At 31.3% G+C, this 27,583-nt stretch overlaps 1 protein-coding gene across 9 annotated transcripts; it reads left to right on the top strand.

Annotated features, from left to right (window-relative positions):
* Nucleotides 1-1,518: 1,518 nt before the first annotated feature.
* On the top strand, nt 1,519-7,782 carry LOC110411349 (uncharacterized). Of its 9 annotated transcripts, none has more exons than XR_002444755.2 (7): nt 1,519-1,673; nt 2,736-2,820; nt 3,666-3,779; nt 4,110-4,136; nt 4,223-4,324; nt 4,428-4,541; nt 5,705-5,776. XR_002444755.2 is itself a non-coding variant. In XM_021421470.1 (6 exons), exons 1-6 carry the CDS (start codon nt 1,528-1,530, stop codon nt 4,470-4,472), a joined length of 519 nt encoding a protein of 172 aa, XP_021277145.1. In that variant the 5' UTR covers nt 1,519-1,527; the 3' UTR covers nt 4,473-5,682. The 9 variants fall into 9 exon arrangements, 5 of the variants coding, with proteins under 5 accessions (XP_021277145.1, XP_021277146.1, XP_089638835.1 ...); XR_002444754.1 differs by lacking the exon at nt 5,705-5,776 and adding an exon at nt 4,611-5,687; XM_021421470.1 differs by lacking the exon at nt 5,705-5,776 and having other exon boundaries at nt 4,428-5,682.
* Nucleotides 7,783-27,583: the final 19,801 nt, after the last annotated feature.

The following is a 27,583-nucleotide window of genomic DNA, read 5'->3' as shown; positions in this document are numbered from 1 at the left end:
ACCCAAGCAACCAAGTAAGGCAAACATAGATAGAACCTTCAAAAGCACTCAACAAATTAGATTCAGGTCTTGACCTTTGACTAAAATGTGTAAGTATGAGTTCCTACAGGAGATTAAAGGAAGAAGAAGAAGAAGAAGAAGAAGAAAAGAGGGTAGTGTGATGGGTAAGATAATTTGGAAATAATAAAAGTTGTAACTTTCCTTTTACAAAGGGAAAGTAACTTTGCATCCATGAGAAGAGGGAATGTTATTCCTTTTACTCTTTGTAATCACTTTACAATGGAAAGACTTTCCCATGTCTTTTTGGCAAACCCAACGCTATAAGCACATTACACCTAATTAAATTACAAGGAAAATTCCCTACTTACAACATACCAAATGCCCCCTAAATGTATTTCCTAAGATTCTCCCTAAACTTCTTATGCTCTTTTCCCAAGTCCATAAAAGTAACCTTGTCCTGAATAGAAAAAAAATTTTCCCTAAACATTTTGCATATGTGACCCCAAGATTTGGTAGTTCAGGGGTGAGATTAACATAACAAGTGTAGCTTTGTAGTAAGAGACTTGGAGAACTCCTTTAGCTTCAAGTCATTGTCTAATCTTGCTACTCCAAAAGTCTTTACAAATTTTGTGACTTGTTCTTGAAATTGTTTGAACTTAGGCTTAGTGTAGTCCTTAGGATATGGCCTAACAGTTACAATAACCAAATAAGGCAACTTAAGGTCAAACTTTGAAATGTTTAGGTTCTTGTTCTTTTGGTCAAGTAGTTTATGGAGCTTTTCTTTTATCACAAAGCCTTGAATGGTGGTTGGCAAAATTGTTGTAGTAGATTACCAACAACAAAAGGGTTGGTTGTATTGGCATTATCGATGATTATTGTATCAGTTGTGCTTCCTCCATTCTCGTTCGTGTTGTTGGTTCCTCTAATCATTTTTTCACTATAGGAATATTTTAATGTAAATTATTATTTAAACAAAGACATCAAATCATCATATTATATGAATATAGATATATCTAGTGGATTTAATATCTAAATTTTGATAGATTTGAATAAGTAATAAGTTCTAAAAACTCAAAAGTGAGGTTCGGTGTCATTGAACAAGTGACAAGCATGATGCATATCATATTTATAGGAAAATTCGATTTTGAAAAGACAGTGGGGTTGGCAAATGTTCTTGCTTAGCATAGGATAAAGGATACTGTGACAAGAGTAAATATGAATGGACCTCTACAATTAATAAATAGGTCTTATGCATATCAACAATGATGATTATTATATCAAAAAGTAATAAATAAAAAATTTTTAATAATTATAAACAACACTTGAATTGACATAGTAATGTATAAAATGGGCTTTTAACAATGCTAGCCCAGTGGGCTTGGGATGCCTGTACTCCATATAGTAATGTGCCAGGCAATTAATTTCTTAGAACAAACGAGGTGACAATGTAATTTTAAGAGTTTTGAATGGGGGTTTAGCAATTTTCCCATCTTTGGGCCATTATAAAAGGCCCTCAAATTTGTCTAAATGGATAGAGAAGAACTAGAAAATACAACTCCAGAAGATATGATGGCGATGTCCTCATCTCAACAAGCACAGCCTTTCTTCAATGGAAGTCTCCCCTTCTCCTCTCCTACTCTTCAATTTCATCGTTGCTCTGCTGTCATCTTCAGGTGAACTTCACTTTCCTTTTTCTCCAATACCCACCACTTGTGCTCTTTTTTCATGCATTTCCTTTCTCATTTATTCTTCAAACTTTTCCTTATCCTCCTTTAGTAAATCATTTTTATGATTTTACCATCTGGGTATTCGCCTTATTTTAGGCCAAGTGTTGTTTGTGTAGAACAAATTTGATGGTATCTGTAATTGCAACAGTTACTAGGGGAAAAAAAGGAAGGAAGAAAGAAAGGAGAAAGGAGAAAGACAAGAAAACAAATGGAACTTTAATTATTAATGTGGGGTTGGAATATTAATGGGGTTGGAGCGTCTGTTTTCTGACAGCTTATGTATTTATTTTCCACGACCAAAGTAAGAGTTGTTTATTTCAGGAGTTTTTCTCAAAAGTTAAGTTGGATATGCTTCTGTTTCTGAATTCAACCAATACTTCAATGGTTTGTTTGTGCTGCTGCTTGACGATGTTTTAATTCTTAATTTTCGCTTCGATTGTCCTGGTTATAAATCTCTTGAGTTGATGTTAGATTAAGGGGGACTGTGAAAGAGGTTTATGCTAAAGGTTGTTGCTAGTTGACTTTCCATCTTGGACCTCTTGAAGTAAATTGAGTTACTTTGCTACTGATGAAATATGTTCCTTTCGCTGAAATAGTTGAATTGGAACCAAATGGAAGTTAACACTTCTGTCCAATAAATGGCTCAGACCATGATATCATGTTGAACTTGCTTCATTTAGCTGCCCAAAGTTTTTCTGAGTTGAATGCTGTTGGGAAACCTATTTTACATATTAATCTGACAATACATGAGAAGTTATTTGAAGAGAAATTAGCATTATCCTGGGCATGCTTCTTCCAATTTCAGTTATTAAAAGTATTTATTCAAGGCATGTGATAAGGTTGCACATAATATTTCCTTATGGCTTGGACCAAGTTGAAGTTTGAAGTTATTATTTTTTTTATGTCATTAGTTTTCTATGATCCATGATCAATTTAGAGGACAAAAAGTTGAAGGCCTGATTTGTATCTTAAGATTTTTTCAATTCTAAAATTTTCTATCTATTTCAGGTGGAGATTTGGAAGACACCATTATTCAAGTCTAAATACCAGCAGAACCAAGGGCCAGGCATTTCGAATCTTGGCCAATCCTAATGTATGCTAAAACCAAGGCTTCCTCATGTATAATGCCAGTATATTTGGTTTGAATATGGTGAAAGGTTTTGTAGGTATGTGATTAATGATTTAGCCAATAAATGCTTCATGGTAGTAAGATCTCCATGTCTAGATGAATATTGGTTGATTTAGAGGTACATCTGCGACTGCCTTCTTGTAGTATGTAATATATAAATGGACTCATTAATTTGTTGTGACTTGGTTTTGTATCAGTTGTGAGTATGGAAAATAGAAAATAGAAATTATATTGATGTTGGCAGTGCTTGATGAAAAAGGTTCATTGCGAAATGACTTTGTAGCCTAATTTCGGCTTCACAGGTTGTCTCTTTGCCTCACTTGTGGCTGTAAACCATTAAATGACACATAATGGTATCAAATAAAATTTTTTAAAAAAAATTATATTGAGCAAGGACTGACCAGATTATGCTGTCAATAGCTTAGTGAGAAAAGCACCTATTGTGCCTATTAATGATAGTTATTTCTTTAACACTCTATAACTGAATAATTCAAAATATTAAATTAATCTGTCAAAATTAGCTAATTCAAAACACTGAATTTTACTTTATTTTTTTCACTTTTTATTCTATTGCTGGAGATTCTGTATTGCATTCCAATTGCTTTGAATTATCTGGAGTTGCAATGTTATTATATTTCTTTTCTTTTGCCAATCCCTTGTCATGTCTTTCAATGAACTTGTGATTCAGTGAGGAGAAACGCTTTTGCTAATGCCGCATATTTATGCAGTAGTCCCTAAAAGGAAAACCTACTACTTCTCATATCAAATTTTATTTGACCATGGACTTTTTTCCATGTTGTATCTAATAGGTGTCTTCGGGGAAAGGAGATCCAGGTAATGATGTCATCATGGTTGACCCTTTGGAAGCTAAACGATTAGCTGCCAAACAAATGGAACAAATTAAAGCTAAAGAGAAATTCCAGGTAAAAAGGATTTCATGTTAATGGGAATTCATTATCTTTGCTTGTACATTGGTAGGTACCACTTGAGAAGATATCAATGGCAGGAATTACCTGCTGAAGTTCTGATTGAAAATTGGAAAATAACAAAATTTACTAGAACCTGTGATATTTCTTTGATATCCACTTCCACATGTTGTTCTATAGATCTCGAGTCGTTCTAAGTTTTGTGCTCTGTTGAGCTCTGGCTTATGCAAGCTGCTACTTTATTTATGTCCCCCTCCGTTTCCTGTCCTTAGATATTGTACTTTGGCTTGCTGGAGGGAAGTCAGCAGTGTAATTTTGTTTTTACAGTGTAGAAGACAAAACATGTCCTTTTTGGTAAGAATAGATGTCAATCATCGGCATGGTTTTGCATCAATATGCTTACTTAAGGTTGTTTGCTGGAACTATTCCTGTCATTTTAGAGAAGACGCCGAATTGAAGCAATTAATGGGGCATGGGCAATGATTGGTCTCACAGCGGGCTTAGTTATTGAAGGTCAAACAGGAAAAAGTATTCTAGCACAGGTAAAGTTATTTTAATATTCTTCTCCTTTGATGGAGCAGAATAATTCCAGTCAGTCGGCTGGATTCCTGAGTACTTTGCTCATTGTTGGTTTTTGTTTTTCAGTTGGCTGGTTATTTGTCTGCGATTATCCATCTTTTTGTGCAATAGGCTTGTTCCCGTTGTGGATGATTTGTGGAATGCAGATTTATTCCTGAACCACTTTTGCATATCAAACATGTAAGATCATTAAACAATTGTTGTTTCATCTTATCGCCTTTTGTGACCCTTTACTTTGTATGTACCCAGCAATTCTGCCAGCTCGTTTATAAGAAGTGTGATCATTTGTTATGACAAATGACATCATTCTTTCTTCTTGTTTGTTGCTGTATTGAGTTTGGCACGGGTTCTTCAACAAGGTTCTCCAGGGGGCCTGGCTGCATTTCTGTCAGCTGTCAAGAATAAGTGAAAAACTTGGAGCAAACTTTTACCCAATATTAAACAATATGATTCTGTACTATTAATTTATCAATTTTAATTTCTAACCTAAGAAGAGAATGAAGGCAAAATTATATCCAGAAAATACTTGGTTGCTCAAGATGTTTGCATGTTAACATCAAACAGATTAAGTGTAGATTTCTTTTTACTGTTACCACATTTATATAATGTTATAGTTAGGATTCTACAGAGAGAATTCAAACTCAAAGAATTCCATTTTGAGCTGAGATTGTTGTAAATAGTATCAGTAGGACATAGGACTACTGAAAATGCAGGAGAATGACTTTGGGTTTTAGAAAGGTGAAGATGCACATTGGTTTCAACAACCAAGCTGATGGTTTGCTGTGTGCTTTTTCTCACTTTTTAATGGTTAAGTGGGATCATTTTTCCTTCTGAGAATACAAGCAACAAATTTTGTATTTGTGTTCATGATTTGCTTCAGGAATATTGACTACAGAAACTTTTCTTTTAGGATCAGAACCATGTGGTATTTAATCTGGACGAAAATGAAAAGCAAATTGTTGAGGGAAAAAGCTAAAATGATTGAGGGGAAAACATTGAAATCTGAACAGTTGACAGAAAATAAATGATGAGAGTAGTGAAGAAAGCTGTCTAGAACCTTTTGAATGCCTTTGATGGATGGGATTGTGAAGCATAATGTTTCTAACAGCTAAGTTAAGGAAATATCTTAAATTGCATCTTTAATTCATAGTTAGTAGAAGTTACAAAGAAAACATTGCAGCAACCATTCTGTTTTAGCTGCATGCACAAGGTGGATCAATGGATAAGCATAGTCAAAACTGTGTTTAACACCCTGCTTTCTCCAGTAACAAGTGTCACCATGTTCTATTTAACTTGATTAACAAGGTGATTATATTAATTTGATGACAACATTCTGCTTGCAGTTTTGTTGGGACTATGTCAATTCCCAAGAAAAAGGACTCAGTCAAGAATTTTGTTACCAAATACGATTACTGGTAATCGACAAAACTGTTTCTTTTTTAAGCTTTATGTTTCTTTCATGCTTAGGTGGCTTCATTGTTCTCCTTTTCCATGATCTTTCTTTTAACCCAATTAAACATCTGGTAGACTTTTCTTTAGTTTGATTTTGTATATAACCCAATTAATTTAATTTTAATCATTTTAAAATATTTGATTAAATTAAATTTTAATAAATATACACTTGAAAATTAATTGATATAGTTTTTAAAAAATATGGTTTTTAAAAAAAATTCAATTAATGATAATTTATAAACAAATAATAGTCATATTTAAACAAATTTGATTGAAAAAAGCAAATTGGGACACTAATTATAATACGATGGGAGAATTAATAATGTTCTGAGTTTTAATTTTTTTTATAGTCTCTTTTGTTTTTAGAAACGTTATACCACTAATTTTACTCAATCAAATTATCAAAATAATTTTAATTTAAAAATTATCTTATTCATTCACACTTAAAAAGATATTTTATAATTTCATCGAGTAAAACTAAAGATATAATTTCATATCCACCTGAAGTTAATAAAAAAAGAAAAAATATTAAAATTTGAATTGTAAGAAGTACAGGTGGAAGTCAACTTTGCACACTTCTAGACTATTTGACATATTAAAATTTTGCATGAGAAGACTTGACCAGCAAACACTGAAAATTGCTCTTGGCCGAGACTTCCCTTTGCAATTAATTTACACGGAGCAGACTAATTCAATACATAAAAATATTATTACTTTTTGATTAGTATATAATTAAATGGATTGTTAATTTGTGCTCCTTGCTACCTACAAAAGAAATAAAGATCTTGAGAGCAAGGATCCTAGCTATTCATTCGTTCCTTCGTTTCTGCAATGGAGAATTTCATTCCCCTGATTTTTGAGTTGTTGACACTTTTAGCAGATACATACAAAATCTACCTCAAAAATGGGAGGCTCATGGCTTTCATAGCAGCACTCGTCATCTCCCTTCACACCGTGCTCTACCTGCTCAATGTCTTCTCGGTTAAATCAATGCTCACCGATTTGATAACCAAGCAAAGCGACCTTCTTCTTACAACTCCGGGTACTCCTGAATTTACCAACCTTTCAATTGGTATGCAGAAAGACATCAAAATCTATGCTGGAGTTGAATGGATTTTCTTGCTTATCATGGCCATTGCGTCCTTATTCTTGGCAATATCAACGACCCATGCATCAGCTTTAATCCATGGTGGCAAAAAGATATCCATCAAGGATTTGGTATTGAGGACAGTCAGATCATTGAAAGGGCCATTCGTTACTTGTTTCTACATCACTCTCTTTGGTCTTGGTTACATCTTTCTTTGCTTGTTCACTCTGCTTCCACTTGTTCTAATTCTTGGAAGTGGAGTCATCTCATCAGTTTTTGCGATCCCGCTCTCCATTTCAGCTATGGTTTTCTGCAGTTATTTATCCGTTGTTTGGGATCTGTCCCTTGTTATTTCCGTACTTGAAGAAACATCCGGGATCGAAGCACTTGGGAAGGCTGCACAGATTGTCAAAGGCATGAAGTTACAAGGGTTTATATTGAATCTTCTGTTAACTATAATATATCTACTACTGTTGCAGTGTTCAAGACTGATCATGTTAAAGCAATCGGAAGCAATCCGAATTGTTATCACGTTGCTACTACTGAATTCAATCTGGATGGTGAGGATGTTTGGCCGTACAGCATACACTGTTTTGTATTACCAATGCAAGAAGACGCATGGGGAAGAGGTTGAATTGCAAGCAGATATGGAATACACCAAAATACCCACTGCCCCAGTTGTTAATGAAAACATTCCATGATGAATCAGAAAAGATTTCCTGTATATTAATCAAAAGTCATGTAACGCTTATGCTTTTTACTGTCCTGTTTGCCAATATTCTGGTGTAAGTTCACCTGTAATTTTTCATAATGTCAAGAAGCTAATGGAATCTGTTAAATTGCACTGGAAATCTGAAATGACCAATAAGGTTTGGCATTAGGAGTGCTGTAGATGCCAACCTTTCAGCATATTGCTTTATGCATGAATGGCAAATTGAAAAAGGATTCAGATATAATTGCGAAAGGGATTTAGACAAATCCACTGTATTCCGTACCATGGACGATGGAAATAGGAAGAAGTTATTTTCTTTTTTGGCGTGTTTGGTCAGCAATAAATATAGTTTTAAAAATAAAAATAAAATAATACATAAATAACTATTATGTAATTTAATTTATAAAATAAAATTATTATTATAACATATTTCATCGTCATTGTTTTTTGTTACTCTCTGGTGATAGAAGAAATTTAGAGAGAGAAGGAAGGAGGCAAATGAGTAGAGAAAGTAAAAAAATGTAAAAAATGAATACATTTTATCTTATATGATAACAATTTTTAAAATTAATTGAAGGTATTTTTATTTAATACGCTCCCAATGCCAAATAGCATTGCATGTCTACTATTTGAGTAGGGATCCCGACGCCTCCTTCGTCAAAGCAAGAAATGATTAGGTGGCTGACGTTGTTTAAATTATATAATAAATGGTAATATATAGAATCAGTCGCATAGTTAAAATTGAATCCAAACCCGAAAAATCCAATCAATTCATCCAAACCTGAATCGATTCAACTCGATTTGGCCAAAAATATTAACCACCCGAACCTGATTATTTCTAAGTCGAAAAAAATTCAAATTTGAATTCACTATAATTTTATTTTTTAAAAATATTATAACACAAATTATATGTTAGTCTAATGCTAGTCAATAACCTTTTTTTTCTCTAAAGTGCTATTCAATAACTTTAAATTATTTTTTAAAATCTTTGTTCACTATTTTTTATTTTTAAATAATTTTAGATATTGTCCCTTTTAATTATAAATAGAAAACCAAATTCTTTATGTTATTATTATTAAATTTAATGTTGCAATAATACATCGTAAATAAAAGTTTTTTTTTTCAGTCTCGAAGAATAATAAAATAGATAATTAGAATAAATAATAATAACTTTAAAAACAAAAAGTAATTTATAACCTAAAAAATATTTGTCAATAATTCAATAAAATTAATTTTGACACCTCATTTTAAATATTTGACTTTATGTCACCTTACAATGATATTAGATAATGATATCAAAGGACCTGGAACAATACTGAATTAGAGAGAGAATTAAAAATTATTTGTAGTCAAAATTTCAAATAATTTTTATTTTTTATTTTTTTATAAAATTTTAATATACGATAAACTCATTAATACTGTTTCAAATAATTTGAAATTATGGTTGACTTTATAAGTTGTAAGTCATTCAATAATCATGACGAATCACTAATAATAATCAATGTAATAGAATCGACAAAAAAAATTTACTCAATAAAAAATTATTAATAATTTATTGAGAGAAAATTATTAATTTTTTATGTAAAATATAAAAAATTCAAATACTCTTAAAATATCAAATATAAATTGAGAAAAATGTGACTTTGAACAACTTAATTAGAATTGATAAAATATAATTTAATCTAAATTATTTATCAAAATCTAATAAAATTTTATTTTAAAAATTAATAATGTTTGAACTCGAATGACTCAAATCCAAATAACTTGAATCTCCAATTTAAATAAATTATTTAAAGTAACTTGAACCCGAAATAACTTAAACCAATAAGATCCTAGATCCTAAATGACTAAATTTCTTTTGACCTACAACAACTCACCTGAACCCACCCAATTACCACTTCCATAATTTAGATCAGAGGACTATTCCATTGCTAGATATAATGGGCATAGAAGGACATTTCACAATATTTACTAACGGATAGAGGTAAACGCGGATTGATGTTTGCAATACTACAAAGCTAGCTATTTATTTGAGCATGAATTAATTTCCTAGTGGTCCCTCTTTGTATTATTTCTTTTTTTTTCTCTCTCTCTCTCTCTCTGTATCTTTTCATTTTTTATAAATTTAATGATTCACAAGAAAATGGTGTTAAATGTCCCACAGGATGAAGCCTGAGACTCTAGGGCTAGGCGGCGATGCATCACGCTGCTGACTTTGTCATTCTTTGTCTAGTTTCGGTGGCATTGTACTAATCCAATTTGACACTGATTCAATAGCAATGATGATCACATAGGGCGGTCCATGGGTTACATCAGCCCATTGCTGAAGCAAGGGGCTACATCAATTCATGAGTGTGGACCACGTCATTCTTTTCCAAAATTGTAATTTTCCTACCAAAAATGAATGTGTTTGCCCTGGTCCATGGGTCACTCTTGAGCCCCTATTTTCGTAGCCTTCTAAGTCAATGGACCTTTTTATCTTTAGAGCTGTCATTCACCGTCGCTGCATTCATTTCCCTTTGGAAACAAATTTACACAAAACGCCAAGGTAACCAGCAGGCACATCGAGCCAGCAAGAAATGAGTGTTGCCGAGCAAAGAACACGCGCATCAGTGGGCTGCGGGCATAGGGGCTGCGCTGATGGAAGCCATACACTTGAGGCCGACGTACAAGAGGATCACTCGTCTAAAGATGATATATTAACTGTAAGAAGAGTGACGACTAAGTTAATATTATGTGAAAATTAAGATACTTTTTTTATTTATATTTTCTTACTTGTTATTTATTTTGTTTGTTTTACAAATAGGTCTAGGTTTAGGCAATTTTCATATATATGGTTTGTTATATTTCTACTAACTTTAGTAGGTTATTTATCACTACAAATAACTTTTTTAGATTTCATTCTAAAGCGTGAAATTTAGAAATTTCAGTAGATAAAGTATCCGTTAATTTTGAGATCCCCAAACTCAAACTTTATAACTAATTAAATATTTTTCTAACTTGAACTTAATACATATCTATTACCTGATAACTAACCAAATTTGTTTAAAATTTCAATAATGTAAAAAAAAATTAAAACGCTCTTCTTAGGTACTCAATTACCCAAACTCGAATCAATAACTGTATCTATATACAATAATATATTTTATTTATATTTCATATAATTCACTAATAATTAAATTTATTAAAGCACACAAACAATAAAATTTAAATTTAAATAGTCGAAAATAAATATCTCAAATATCAACTTAAATAATTAAAAATAAATATCTAAACAATAACTTAAATAACATTACAGGTTTAACTAACTATATGGGTTTGTCTTTAATTACATGAAATTAAAAAAAATAGTTAGATTTCAAAATTACTCTAATGTCATAACTTATCTTTAGGTATATATATTATAAGTTTATATAAATAAAGGTATATATATTATAATTAATAATTTTATAAGTTATAATTTTTGTAACATTAACACAAAAGAAAAAGTAAATATGTTTATATTTGAAATATAGATACTAAAACTATATATATACATATAATAGTAATTATATTCTTTATAAATGAACGTAATATATAAAGTATATTTATTAAAAGATATTACAAGTTAATTAATAATTATAGTTTTATGAATTTATTTAATTAACAACATGGGTTTATCTTTAATTATATGAAATTAGAAAAAAAATATAGTCGGATTGGATATCGAATACCCAAGGAGTGGTATCCAAACCCAATATAGGTAGTGAAATTACTTCCTGAACAATACTCGAACTCAATTATAGTGTACCCTAACCTTATATAATTGGGTTTGGTACTCGCAGCTATCCTATAACAGGATACCCATTGCCATCCCTAACCAAATTACCATTATAAGGGAAAAACACACTAATAGTCGACATAAGTTTATAAGACCGTGGGAAATAATATATTTTATTTCTCGCATATCTTTTTCTTTAGCTCATGCTTTCGCATCACAACTATAATTAGGTTTCCTTAGTCTTCACACATAGGACTTATGCATCACATAGATCTTGATTAAAATTCCAAGCCTGTACAAGTGCTACCAAAGCAAACATCAACTTTCAAGAAAAGTAGGCATTCGATCAAAGCCCTTTCTTTAACGAGCTTTGGGTATATTAAAGAAAAGAAGAATGACATCAACTGGTGACAAGGTTAAGTCAAACTTAGAACCATTGAGCTAGATTTCCATGGACATTGCAAATAGAGAAATTGTGCACATGGGTGCAAGGGAGTGTTACAAATCTAAAGGCGTCTTGTTCACACTTGATGGCTAACTATCTCTCATGGAGATGGCCACTGATGAAGAACTGTGGAACAACTTTGAACATATTGAGGCTAGTGTTGAGCAACTATGGTCCAATAGCGATGAGCTTTGTACGCAAATTGCACAACGTGATGGATACAATAATTTGCCAAGACGTAGAGCTTACTGAGTTGATGACATTGATACAACATGAAAACTAGCAACTCAAGGAGCACGTCAAGGATCTTGAAGTGATCGTGTTACATGTGACAAAAAAAATCAACAAGTCACACTATGCGATGTCATGACCAAGCAAAAGCAATTTGATCAGTAAGGCTTCAACAAGGGTGTTTATGGAACGAAGGATCCACCTCATGTTTCACACAAGCACCATGCAGACGTACGATGGGAAACTAGACGATCAAGCTAGGGCTTTAAAGAATAGGACTCAAGTTCAAGTCGAGGCAAAATGAAAAGAGACAAAGTTCACGACTAAGGCAGTAGTATGACTAGACAACTCTCACATATATGTGCAACTAGGTAAGCCACATAAGGGCTGAGCAAATCTAGGGCATACGAGCTAGAAGTCAAAGTAGGATGGTGTCGATAGACTGAGCACCAACATCCACCACAATTAAGATGCTGAAAGAAGGTGTAACGACCAAACCCATGATTGCTATCGGTGCTCGAGTCTCACGAGTAAGCTCGCCAAGCCCCAAGCCAACTTTAATTAAACTTTTTTTCTTATCAATCATCAATTATCCTGTCATTAGATTTTAAATAATAAACACTTTTACGTAAAGAAATACATTTTATAATAACAAGAAACTAAAAACATCTTTGCTCGTACCTCCCATTTAAAATATAAAATTAGTACTTATATTACACTTCGCGTAAATTTCAATAGACATAACTAAACAAAAGGAATCATCAACATAAAGTCCTCTAGTGGCGGAGTGACATGGAGGAAGGAACCACGAGATGCCATTACCTATTTCGTGGTGAAAGGGAAAATTTGCTAGAGGATACACTAAGCAGATCACTTATCTGCGAAATAAAGTAATAGGGTAAGTCTCATGAACTCAATGATCATCAACTCAGTGAATCAAGCAAGAAAGGGAAACAAGCATTATAGTGGAAACTATTTGAATAATAAAATCATAATATTAATGAATTAATTAATAATCAAATGGAACAGCCTTGCAAATATAAAACAATATTTGGTTATACAACATTACATCGTAGTAAAACCATTATTGCAGCATTATGCTAAATCATGTATTAACTCAGATAGATGAAACCAGTTCACATGCAAAGACACAATGATATCAAATGTACAAAATAATTGAAAGCATATATTTCTTTACGTATATAACAATCGCTTGCCATGGGGAAAACTATTGTATAAATCATAATCATGCCATAATTTAAATCAAAACCAATCAAGATGCATCCAATCTCAAGTAGGGTTTTAATCTCTTCGGCCCACTCCCACATAATAAGTATTCCTGACTACGCTCACTTGTGGCTCCAGCCACGTAATATAAAAACTCGTGATCTTGCCACGTAACACGTGCCTGTAGGCATTTCTCGTATATCTTTAGCTAGAGCAAATTTTGTGCACAAAGGTCACACATCTTGGTGCGACAATAGATCTACTTTCAAGTTTATCCTTTAATTAAATCATGTAAAATCTCAACGATGGGCAAGCTCAATAAACTGGTATTAATATTAAAAAAAATATTTGTTTATATAATCACTTTTAAGGCATGGTATAGTATTCAAATGTTGTACTTTTTCATAAGAGTAACAAATTACAAATTTCATATAAATGTATTTGAAAGCTTGGTGTAATGTTAAAAATCATGTGGTCATTAAACACAAAATCAGTTGAAGTACCACATTTCCAAAAATTAGTTGTTACCATCATGCTCAATCTTCACAAATACAAACACTTGCAAGGCAATTTGGACTTAAATCATCTTGAAGGGCTTGTTTCTCAATTTTCAAAACATATAGTTCACATATATATACATAGTATATACCTAAAACAAATTTGAAAACCATATCACACTCACAATATCTTAAAAACTTTCTACCAACTCATGCTTTCTACAATGATATTCAATAGCAAACTCTATATGCATATTTGATATAGCATAAAGAATATAATTTAAAATAGGTATGCCTCACTCACCTCAATTGATAGGATTTCTCACCAAGTTACTAACCGCTCCTCCTTAATTTAATTTAGTTCCTAGCAATATCCTTTAGCGAGCTCAACGACCATTCCCTCCTTGAATCTTTGAAGGCTCAACGCTATAGTGAAGGTGCCAATCGCCCGTGCCTTGACCATATACTATTTACCAATTAATGCCCTGATTCAAACAATCCCCTTGTCATTAAGAATTCACATTTACTTGGTGTGTATATACATATATACATATATATATAATTCTTCCAATACTATTACTTATACATATGAGTTGCAATGATTTAATACTCAAAGCTCAACTAAAATTCATTATTCTTACCTTATCACAACAATTTAGCAACTTAATGAATGTTAATATTTGGATTGGCAGCTTCCATACACCTTTCTGCTATTTCTTTACAATCTTGTAACAATACACACACACACCACATTTCTTAGCAAAAGTTATCAAAACTAAACTAAGTATGCATTCGACCAGCATATTTTTGTAACTAAAACCTCACTTCATCCATTTATTCTTACCTTTCAAACTTCGCCAATTTACCCTTAGAACTAAGCTTCTGTTAGGTAAGATTTTCAGTAACTTCCCTCTTACAATTCCTTACAACCAAATATATCAAGTCAATTTGGCATACCCAATTACACTTTACAATTCATAGCTAGTCTAGGTAATCAACCGAAAAAATGAATTTCCTATTGTCTTACCTTGCTAGTGATTGAACTTGTAAATAAATCTAGGTAAACCTTACCCCATTATATACTTCCAAATCTGCTATCACAAATTTTACATAATATTAATTTCTTAAACTATTTATATATATGTATTTGCTAATAATAAAGAATTCTTACCCACACATTTAGTTTCCAACATCAACATCCATTTGGGTTGCTTAATTCCTTTCAAAAAAAAAAAATTGGTTCAATAGCCTCGGCTTCTAAAAGAAACAAGAATTTCTTTAATATTCCTCACTACTATTCTTGAAGATCTCCAAAATAGTCTGAAGAATCTAACCAAAGCTCTTGGGTTTGGCTTTAAACAATGCCAAATGCTTCTTAACTTTCTAAGGGATAGGTGGAACTCTCAAGGTTCAAGCTCATTACTTTTATTGTTCTTTATTTCTTCCTATCGTTTTCTTTTCTTTTCTTTTCTTTTTTTCTTACAACTACTTTGTCCCTTGAACTCTTGCTTTAGGACATGTGGCCGGTTATCACTCTCATCATGGGTCATCTTTAGATTTCATGTCTTCCAAGTGTGTTTGTCTATTATAACCCTTGTCGTTACCTTCTCCAATGGTCCTCATTAACCTTTAAAATAATTTATCTTGTTTTTTTCAAAAGTTGAACTGTCACCTTTTTCACTTAATGTAATTTCATGCATAATTTATCTATTATAGTCAGCCACATTCACAAAGGAGTATCCTTATCCTAGTTTATTTATTCTTGCTTGAATTTGTAATTTACTAACACATGCATTTATGCACATGTAATACATCAAGATATAATATATTAATATATTTGTATATATATTCTTATTAAATTAATGTGCATGCTTTACATTTATAGAATATGCACATCATAACTACTCCTCTGTTTAAGCCTAGTGTAATAACGTTTAACTTTCATCTTACAGTAAATTAATAATTCGACCTTCCTATCAACATAGTATTAGTGTGATATTATTTTAACATCATTATACCATGAATAAAATAATTTTGATTCCAACATTTACTATTTACTATCTAATGAGTTCTAATAGCTAGCATTCAAAGTACGAGGTGTTACAGAAGGGTACATCCTAGAGACAGTAATGTATTCTAGAGTCAACAAAGGATCCAAAGGCAAGATGAAAGCTTGGGATTCGCATTAATTGACACAACTGGGGTTAGAGGCATTCATGAGAAATAATCTCAAACAAACCCACGAAGCTGATGCTGGCAACGACATGCAAGACGTACAACATGCTCGTCCCATCCTTGGGCCAAAAAAGGCAATTAAAGCTATTTAGGGATTAGCAAAAGATTTGTGGTAATTCCAAGAAGCAGTCGAGGCAGGCTACTTAGCAACAAAGGCATTGTTGAAATCTAAGTAGGGGAAAATGTTACGAATCGAAGATTAGAGACCAAATTATCCTTGACAACCAAATCAAGTAGGGAAGGCTGCACAGATTGTCAAAGGCATGAAGTTACAAGGGTTTATATATGAATCTTCTGTTAACTATATTACCTTTAATACTGTTGCAATGTTTAAGACTGATCATGTTAAAGCAATCGGAAGGAATCCTAATTGTTATCACGTTGCTACTATTGAATTCGATCTGGATCGTGAGGATGTTTGGCCATACAGCATACACTGTTTTGTATTACCAATGCAAGAAGACTCATGGAGAAGAGGTTGAATTGCAAGCAGATATGGAATACACCAGAATACCCACTGTCCCACTTATTAGTGAAAACATTCCATGATGAATCAGGAAAGATTTCCTGTACATAAATCAAAAGTCATGTACTGCTTATGCTTTTTACTATTCCGTTTGCTAATATTGTACAGTAAGTTGCCTTTCAAAAAAAAATATATTGTAGTGTAAGTTTATCTGTAATTTTTCATAATGTCAAGAAGCTTGTGGAATCTGTTAAATTGCACTGGAAATCTCAAAAGACAAATGAGGTTTGGGATTAGGAGTATTATAGAGGCCAACTTTTGGGCTTATTGTTTTATGCACGAATGGCAAATTGAAAAAGGATTCAGATATAATTTGGAAAGAAATTTAGACATAGGGACTCCTTGGTTTTTTTTCTCTATTTTGGTGTGTTAGTTAAGACAATAAACAGATGTACAAACATTAAGGAATTTGGAAAGGAATCCATCAAGGAGGGAATGGTCAAGTGGGGATAGTGAGTGAGGATGGGGAAAGCCAAGAAATTACGTTTGCAAGACCAAATTGCATTGCATGTTTAATTAATTGTCTATTTAGTCGAGCCAAATTTCAAGCATATGAGGTGAAAGGATTAGGTAGCTTAATCTTATTTAAAGAATATAATAAATGGTGGTATATAGAATCAGTGGCATAGTCAAAGAAATTTAGGTTTTGCAAGAAGCTTATGATCACCTTGGACGAGAATCAATGCTTTCCAAATTCCAATATTAAAGTAAAAAGTAGAATAGTCTTTATCCTGTTTTTGAGACAAAGGGAGTTGGGGGTTTTCGACCTTCTCTTTGTGTGGTGTTAGGGCTGTGGCGATATCCCATATTGCATCACCCATCATGTCCTTCAAACTATGGGCTTTCATGAAAGAAATATAACTCTCATCACTTTGCTTTTCTCTTATAGCTATATTTTTTTCATTAGATTATATGTATTAATTCTCAACATATATGAAATAAAACAAATGGGATTTTTGTCATACTTGGTCTTACGGATGGCCTTTATATGTTTTCTTAGTCAACAATATTTTTCACGCAATAGGCTTGGACCCATTAATTCTGCTTCCAACTACAGTTATTGTTGAAAATTAATGGGAGAAACATGGTCATCAGGTACTTCACACCTCTTCCAATCCATAACATTGATCCAGCCCCTTGTCGCTATGCCACCTTTACTCTGGCCTCTATCCCAGCCTCATGCCTTCTTTTTCCAATTAATGTGAAACAATATAATTCTTGTAATTTGTTTTCATATTGTATCATTTGGTTTTCATTCATTATACAAGGGGACAGAAAAATGAAGACAAAATTCCCTTCAGCAAGTATTTCATCCTGAATTTTTTACATTTTTGTTAAAAAATAATTAATTAAAATCTGAATTTTTAGAACAAAAAAATCCACGTACCTATCTTTAAAAAAAAGTTAAAATTATGAGGATATAATACTTATAAATGTCTCTAAATTATCAAAAAATTTTAAATAAAACTTTATTCTTTTATTACGCTCAATTAAGTCCTTGTACTCTTGTTTTGTACCAAATAAGCTTTATAACTAATAGTTCATTAACTATCATTAGTCAAAACATCACTTATCATTTTATATCATAAAATGCTATCGTAGTATGTTAACGTATCATAATAGATAAAGATATGACATGTTTATGTGGCATGATGACATGTAACGTGATAATTTCACCTTCCACATCAACATCATGTTAATGTCACATTAACGTCATGTGGATATAAAAATGATAAAAAATATTTTAATCAACTCTTAATTATAAAAGTTTATTTAATTCAGTAAAAATATAAAAAATTGATTGAATATAATTGAAGAATAAAAATTTATTTAATTTTTTCAAATAATTCATAATTTTTTAAACTATTATGCCAATTGTAATCTTAAAACATTTTATGATATTTGTTTTAGATGAATGTTGTTTGTTGCTTACTAAATTAACCGAACCTCGGCAAGAGTACTATTTCTTGTTCTAAAAAAGAGCTGTCAAAGTTGATCCAAAACCAAAAACCCCACTCGATCCATCCAAACCTAGATCGACCCAACTAGATTTGACCGAAAATTTAACCACTCGTAAGCTGGTCAATTCAAACTAGAAAAAGTCCGAAATAAATTTGAGTATAATTTTATTTTAAAAAATTATTATAAAAGAAACTATTATAGTCCACTGATATTCAATAGCTTTAAATTAAGTTTTAAAATCTTTTTTTCTTTACTTTTTATTTTTTACATAATTTTGGATACTTTCCTTTTTAATTATGAGTAAAAAGCCAAATTCTTTCTGTTATTATTATTAAATTCAATTTCTACAATCATACATCATAAATAAAAGTTATTTTTTTTTTCACTTCAAGGAATAATAAAATAAATAATTAGAATAGGTGACAATAATCCTATCCTCCACGGACAGGGAGCGATCTTGAAAAAAGAAAAAAAATAATAAATTTAAAAATACAAAGTAATGTATCAACTAAAATCTTTCAATTTTTGATCATAATTACATGCGAATTCATTAATTTTCAAAATAGACATTCACCTCAGAAAAATATTTTCATTGAAGACATAAGTTATGTCGTTAGACAATTGTCAATATTTTCATTAGTTTGATGATGTAGTAATATTTTTAAAATAATTTTATCATTTATTAATTTTAAAAATTACTACAATATAAATTATATTTTTCATTTTTAAATTTTTTTTTCTCTTTTAAAAAAAATACTCTTAATCAACTACCTCGCAACTGGGAACACTCCTTCGAGGAGCACCATGCACTCCCTTGTATGTTTTTAGGGAGCCCGATATCTAGAGTGCGTGGCCAAATATCACGCTCCCAAAGAGAGATCTGACCAAATCTAGCATTCCACAGCCAGATTCGGTCACAAGATGATCGATTGGTGTAAGAAAAGGCTGCCGGCAAGTGTACGAGAAAAGACAAAAGTAAAAAAAGAAGAAAGATTTTTCAAATATTTCATGTTTAAGCATTAATACTGTTTACACATTTGAGGTAAAGTGTTCATTTTGAAAATTAATAAACTTACATATAGTTATGTCCAGAAGTTGAGAGTCAATGTATATCACCCAAACTAAAAACATAATTGTCAATAATTCAATAAGGTTAACTTTGACATCTAATTTTAAATATTTGACTTTCAACTGATTTGAAATAGTACTGATCTAGGAAATATTTTATGACACTTAGAGAAAATTATCATTATAAAAGATTTAAATTTTATAAAATAAATCTTAACTTTTACACGTAGTTAAAGAGACAATTAAAATTTATTTGTAATCCAAATTTCAAATAATTTTTTTAATGTCTCAAAAAAAATTTAATATTTGAGAAGCTAATTAATACCATTTCAATTTTTTGGTGTTATGATTGACATTATAAATTGTAAGTCATTCCATGATCATTGTGAATCAGTGATATTAATTAGTGTAACAAAGACAACAATAAAATATCACTCAACCAAAAATCATTAATAATATTTAATTTCTTATATAAAAGTATTCGAAATTAATAAATGATATTTAATACACTTGCCCTTTTTTGTTTATGTGATTTAATTTTTTTTTTCAAAAATTTATTCTTATGATATCAAATATAAAATTTAGAGGTATGGTAAAAGTTGACAAAAATGTGATTTCGAATAATTGAATTATGGTTGATAAGATTTGACTCAATATGAATTATTCAATTCAAATCTAATTAAATTTTGACTTAAGAAATCAACAATTTGAATGTGAATGGCCCAAACCCAAATAAACTGAATCTTAAATTCAAATAAATTGTTGAACTAGACATGAACCAAAAATAACTTAACATGGAAACAATCCAAACCCTAAATGACTAAATTTTTTTATGACTCGAAAGAAACCAACTTAACCCATCCGATTACCACCTTGATAGAACTATTTCATTGTTAGATATAATGGGCTCAAAACCTTGATAGAACAAAAGTGGGCCTGGAAAACATGTGGTTTCAAAGCTTGGGCTCACTTGAGCCTATGCCGTTAACAAGGTGGAAATCTGAATTCTTTTCTTGTGTGCGTTTCCATATTCATGAGAGGTAACAACTAATTGGTTGCTGCAATTTGCAGTACTACAAAGCTATTTATTTCAGTGTGAATGAATTTGCTAGTGGTCCCTCTTTGTATTATTTCCTTTTATTTATTTTTTTCTCTCTCCCTCTATCTTTTCATTTTTATTAATTTAATGTGTGTTAGACAAAGCACAAATTTAATGATTCACAAGGATGTGGTGTTAAATGTCCCACAAGATGGAGTCGTAGGCTCTAGGGCTAGGCGGCGATGTATCATGCTGCTGACTTTGCAATTTGTCATTCTTCATCTAGTATCTGTGGCATTGTAACAATCCAATTCAATTCTGATTCACTAATAATGAAGATCGGATAGGGCGGTCCATGGGTTAAATTAGCCAAATGCTGAAGCAAGGGACTACATGAATTCATGATCTGGAGTCAGGACCACTTCATTTTTTTTCCTGTCAAAAATGCATTGCATGTGCTTGCCTGCTCACTGGGTCACTTTATTGAGCCCCTATTTTCTTAGCCTCTTTAAGTCAATGGACCTCTTTATCTTTAGCCCATTCATTCACTCTCGTTGCATTCAGCTCCCTTTGAAAACAAATTTACACAGAATTTCAGGATACTCCAAGATAAGCCAGCAGGCACTTGGGGACTGGGGCAGATGTCAAGATTGGAATCGATTGTGAAGAATATTAGGAGATGAGATGATGTATGAATGAAAATTGGTTTCCAAAAAATGTTTTTACATTCATCAATAACAAATTGCTTTTTCATTAAAAATGTCAGCCTAAATGCTCTTATCGAAATTAAAACCTATCAACATTTAACATTTTCTACAAATATCACATTAGTTAAAAATAATAATAAAATGAAGTAGTACTGACCTCTCAATGTGAAAGAACCTAACTCGAAGGTCTTTTTCCATTATATTATAGCGGCAACCATATACAACATATATAATTATGCACTTGCTTTAATGTTACAGGTAACATCCATCATCTTTCATTAAAACCTTTTGAGTCCACTTCAAGCAGCCCTAAGGATTGGTTCCACCTCAATACCGTCCATTTGCATGTAGGGGGGAAAATGTTTCTTTTTCTTCCTACCTTAAATAGACACGTATATACTGCCAGACCTTCTTGAGACGTGTTCAAGGTACTCCACTGCCCTGCTTCATAGGATTGATGTCAAAATAGGGTAGTTGATGCTGTACCAAACCTCTAAAACAAAGGGTCTCTAATTTGCCACATCTTCATCTGGTGTAAAAAAAAAAATTGAAAAAAAAAAACAAACCAACAAACAAAGAAAGCGCCATTAGTTATGCTTGACTGCATAAAAAAGAAATCAAAATTAGTCATTTAAAAGTATTTAAATCAAATAAGAATATAAGAAGTTCTATCCAGATTTTCTTCCTCCACAACTTGAGCTAAGTTGGGATGTTGATCAAGAGGGAAAAAAAATTATGTTAAGATTAAACCATGACAAAAGGAAAATCTTAAAAAAAAGGATGAGGATCAGAATGAAAGAAAGTTACACTTTTAACCATTTTAAGAAATAATATATGTTTTTAACTACTACTACATTTAACTTTTACTTAAAAATTGAAATACTTGAGATAGAAGAATCCAATGTTTTTGTTTCATTATATATAATATATAATATATTTTAGTCCATGTTTCCTAAGATTCAAACACTAGGTAAAGCTTGTCATTGTTCAAGTTGTAGGCAGCTTCCTAGGAAAGGACATAGCTCAATATTTCAAACAATACCAAAAGATTTGGATAAGCATGCATATAACAATTGACAAGGCGAAGCTGGTGTGAAAGGTAGACCCATTCTCTCACCCATGTTCACAACCCTTTCAAAACCAGCCAAAAACGCGGGCTGAGGACTTATCCAACCAAAAAAAATTACTACCAAGTCCTCTTTCTCTATAATCTTCTTGTTAGGAAAAATCTGGGTGGGCTCATGTCACTTTCCTAGTAGGTCGTATATATCCGCAAACTCTTTGATTATTTTATTTTATGCTACGTTAAAAACAAATTTAAAATAATTTTTATAAATAAAGAACATATATGTGTATGTATTTGTAATTAATCTAATAAATATTGGAATGTAAAACGTTAACGTTGATTATTTTAATTATAATTTTTAAGACCAACGAGGTAACCCATACGTTGGGCACTCAACCAACAGCATGTCAAAACTTCCAACATGGTGTCAACTGATTGGTTCCTCAAACTTGACTAATGTTTTAATCAATCTATATTATTTGATACGTGAGGGATAAAAAAATCCTTGACAAATTTGTTTGCTGTTGCGTGTGATATGTATTGGAAGAAGGTTCAAAAGAGTTTTGAGATAAGGGAAGCGGGAGGAGGGGGAGCTGGGGCCAAGCCAACCATTCAACTTCACAAAAGGGGAGGCAGCTTGGACTCAGATGGCCACGGGCTCCACCACCATTGCTTACATCTTGGTCTATAAACACCAGCCTTTTAGGACTCCCCACGTGGCCACAATCGGAACGTTTTCCTGTACACATCACATGCCACAACTGCAAAGCAGATCATGGTGCTAGCAAAACCAACTCAATGTTTCGCACATGAAATTGTTTATGACATGTTGGGATGAATTTAGAAAATTAGAGACAATATCGGTCCTATATTCCGACATGAGCTGAGGGAGACATCCTTTTAATTTGCCTGTTCTGGGTATATGATTAGCGATGAAGGTAGCAACGGTGGTTGCATTGGTGGCTTGCTAACCAACAATTCCAATGGTGGTCCGTTTTTAACTTGTTCCACTTTTTGTTGGTTTGCCGACTATGGAGTATAGTTGAGGAATTAAATAGAGTTGAGTAATTTAAGAATCACTTTCATTGGTTGCCCCTTTTAGTTGGGGATAAATTCCTTTTCAAAGCTTATTGTTATCTTTTGGCTGTCTCCTTTAGCAATCTCGATTTATGGAAATGGCTGCTCTATAACTTTGGCACAACCTATCACATCCCTAAAAGGTCAAGACTGAACTTGTACAACTCAATCTCGTTACATTGAAAACCATCCGTGTTTCATTTTTTTTCTTCTTCCTCTTAATTTATGAAACTATTTGCCGTAACAATCACATGATATCAATTAATTAGTTGAACAACGTTATTAATTTTATGTATTTAACATGTGCAAGTTCAAATGTTTTTCTTTTCTAATTTGTTTTGAAATTATATGTATTAATAAAAATTACAATTATAATTGATATACAATTGAAACAAACTTGAATATATGATACTTGATGGCACTTAAACTGAGGATTTATAGTGACGCTATTGCAAATTAATGTTGAAAAAAAATTAAAAAATATCAAATCAACTCCATTTTGGTGAATATAGAAAATTTTGGTGAGAAAATTCCTAGAAACGATCAAAACCAATAACAAAGCAAAAGATGAGAATACCTTAGAAGTAGACAACATTGGGTTTGAACGCACAAAAACATATCGCATTTGTTTAGCCTTTTTTCTCTTTGCTTTTTCCCCACCTCGCTACCCAATTAGGGAGTTTCTTCTTGAAACAGTGATTTGCTATACGTGACAAAAGGAAATGAAGTTAGTCAACGGAACCCAAAAAGAACTGGAAACAACTTCCTCTTTTCAACATTCATTGAACGATCATAATTGATTAGCTACTCAAGCTTTCTCCAATTGGCATCTGATGCTTCCAAGTCGGTATTTAAGACTTTTTTCTTTTTTGGGTTAATCATATATTTAGTATTCAAATTATAGCGAAATTATGAATTTGATTTTTTGATAAAAAATATTATAATAAGAGTTGAGTAAGAAAAAAAAAAGTAAAGAAAGGACAAAAAATGAATAATATTCTTTGGAATAAAACCAATTGGACATGGAATGAGGATGGAGACGGCATTGGACTAATCTTATTCAATGAAATATTCCTTGTAATTTCAAGCCATTGACAATGGCCAAAAGGCATTTGGATTATCAAAGCAATTAATACCGTATTAGAATTCCCATAACAAACTTTTCTAGTCGGTGTGGAAAGCGACATAGTTTGGCTGGCCAACCACAAGGCTTCAACTTGGTGGAAAATTCATTAAACTAGAAAAGTTTGGAACAAGATTAGCATGCTTGAGGCCAGTGGGTTTGGTGTGGTTTTATATTTTAATGCCATTGTACACAGCAAAAATTCTGTCCAAGATTGATGCGTATACAACAATGAGTTGAGGTCCAAGGTTAACAGCCATGTGACATCCACGTTCATGAGTTTCATCTATATATTCAATTATAGCTTACAACTGTTTATCTTTAACAAGATATCTCCATGCTAATTATGATTGACATTTTATTCCTCAATATAATACTAATAAAGCAACGAAAGTATTCCTTAAACTTGCCCATATCAGATGTATGCCGGTGCCGCAAACCTGTAATTGGTTACTTTAATTAACTTATCATTTTAGGTCGCATGCTTCATTACAACATACAGGAAGAAATATGGATCTTATTTAATATTTATTAGTTGAAATATACAATTGTTAGAATTAAAATCTTTATGAATTTCGCTAAAAAACCTCATTTGAGTTTTTATTGCAAATATAAATTTATAACCAACATTATGTCAAAAATAAATCCCAAATAATTATTTTTATTATAATATATATGTGAAAGTAACACTAAACCCTAAATTTTACATCAATTAAATTTAAGATATTGTATAATATAATGAGGATAAATGCTCGTCTTAAAATTTTGCAAGGTATCACCTACCACCGTAAATGGTGTTATTTTCATTGTCTCCTTTAAAATGTTTTAAACGGATAAACATGATATTAATATATCTAATAATAGCTAGTTGATGCTTAGATTAGGTCTCTCTTTTTAAATTTAACACAACGTACCATAAAATTAAATACTATTTTAAAATCTATATACAAAAACGGTCCCAAGGTGGTTGTTGGTGACACGTGGCAGTTTATTTACTCACTGTGTATGTGGCATTCAATACCCCTTAAGGGACAATTTTATCACATTTTTAATTTATAATTCTCTTAATTTTATAACAATAAATATCTATCTATATTTATTTTTATATTAAAACTAACTCGAGCTAGTGATGTTTTAGGATAATGCTTGTTATTTTGTAGGTTGACACTTGACAATTTTTTTGTTCTCAAATTGTGTTTACCATTTGACATTTTGTTGGTTTTTTTGGTGGACTAATATTAATTATATTAGGTTTAGTTTAGATTTGACATTTGTATGGGTTATGCTTCTTTCTTTATCTTTATTATTATACACCCATTGGGACTTGATTCTTATAAGTGTAATTTTTATATTAACTTTTATAGTAAATTAGGGTTGGGGGTATTTATTTTTTTGGCTTTTATATTGGAATTACAACTATTTTGGAGTTTTTATATTTGGTATTTTATTAAAGTGCGATAATGATTTGTTGAAATAAAAAAATTATTGTATCCGTAAGTTAGCCGATGCTTTAGTTCTTACAAACCCGCTAAGTCCTAACTAAGTTTCATAGGTGCAACTTTTATTTTGATTTGTTATGGTAAATCAGTGTTGAGTGAATATTAATTTTTTTACTTTTATATTAAAATTCGTTTTTAACCCGTGCAATGCATGACTTGTGTTTATGTATACTATGCACACAAATAGGCACTTCTTAAAAAATATATATATAATAGACACTCTCGAGATAGTTATATTTTGATTTTCAAATGTCTTTTTTTATAAGCTTTTGATTTTCAAACAAAATATATATCTAAAATAGATAAGTCTATATGGAATTTTGCATAAAAAGGCCAATTTTTCAACATACTCTAAAATATGATGGGGAAACAAAGTCCATGTATATGCAATCATTTTTTTTTTTAAAAAAAAAGGGTATTTCATTGGTCTCACAACCGTTGCATTCAATTTAATTTTGCAGTATCAAAGTAGTGGGCGATAGGTAGATTGGCTAAAATATCAAAATGCTAGTAATACATAAGGAAAAAATTATACTTTTTCAAAAAAAAAGAATCAATTGAATAATACATATTTGTAAGACTTCAAAACTTCAATTCTTTAACTAGTGTAGATGCTATGAATTAGAAAATTATAACAATATTAAATGGAATTTTTTTAGAAATTAAATGCAAGCAATGGAAATCTCATACTTTAGAAATTTAATTAAGAATTTAATGCAAAGAATGTGATTCTTAGAATAATTCATTTTGTTATAAATGCATTTATTTTGCTTATGGTAGAAGCAAAATATTTGCTATTTATAAAACAAACCTACCATTCAACAATTATATAGATCTTTATAAATGCTTATGTATAAAAGAGCTGTGGCAAAAAAATAACAATAATAATAATAAAATCATTTACAAAATGTTAAAAATTTTGTGAGTAAGCACTGAATCAAGGAAATAGAAAATAAAATATGCCAATGGATACTTTAACACTGGTCTCTACCTTCCCCTTTATATGATGGTATTTATAAGTAACAAAAACTGTTTATGCTAAAGGGCAGAAGGGCAGATTCCAATGATTTTGGATGGAAAATTGAATTTTCAAAATCTATAATTTCATTATTTTAATTACACTTATGTGAGTTTAAAATCAGATATTTGACCTTGCAAGTTGCAACTCTTTCTAACTTATCAGTTAAATAAATATTAACTTTCATGATATAATGGTTGGATTCCTTTCACTTTATATATATATATATATATATATATATATTACTATTTATGGTGGTGTAGTGTAAAATTCCTTATGTACAACATACCAAGTGAATATGTATAGTATATAATATAAAAGTAAACTCATTTTTTGAAGAAAAAAGAGAAAGAAAATATAATTTAATTTTTTTTAAGGTAGCATTTGATATAAAGGAAGTGAGAGTACATTCCCTATAATGTACTTATTTAAATTGTAGTACAATGTTTGTTTTATAAAAAAAACCATTACAATATAAGATTACATACAAT

Source organism: Theobroma umbraticum, unplaced genomic scaffold (assembly GCF_002168275.2).
Source record: "Theobroma umbraticum cultivar Fairchild unplaced genomic scaffold, ASM216827v3 scaffold_56.0, whole genome shotgun sequence".
Classification (NCBI taxonomy): Eukaryota; Viridiplantae; Streptophyta; class Magnoliopsida; order Malvales; family Malvaceae; genus Theobroma; species Theobroma umbraticum.
This window is presented reverse-complemented; position numbering and strand designations above follow the sequence as displayed.

What these genes read in the sequence shown, in the direction of transcription:
- LOC110411349 (XM_021421468.2), top strand. Translation starts at nt 6,729, where the DNA reads ATGGCTTTCATAGCAGCACTCGTCATCTCCCTTCACACCGTGCTCTAC.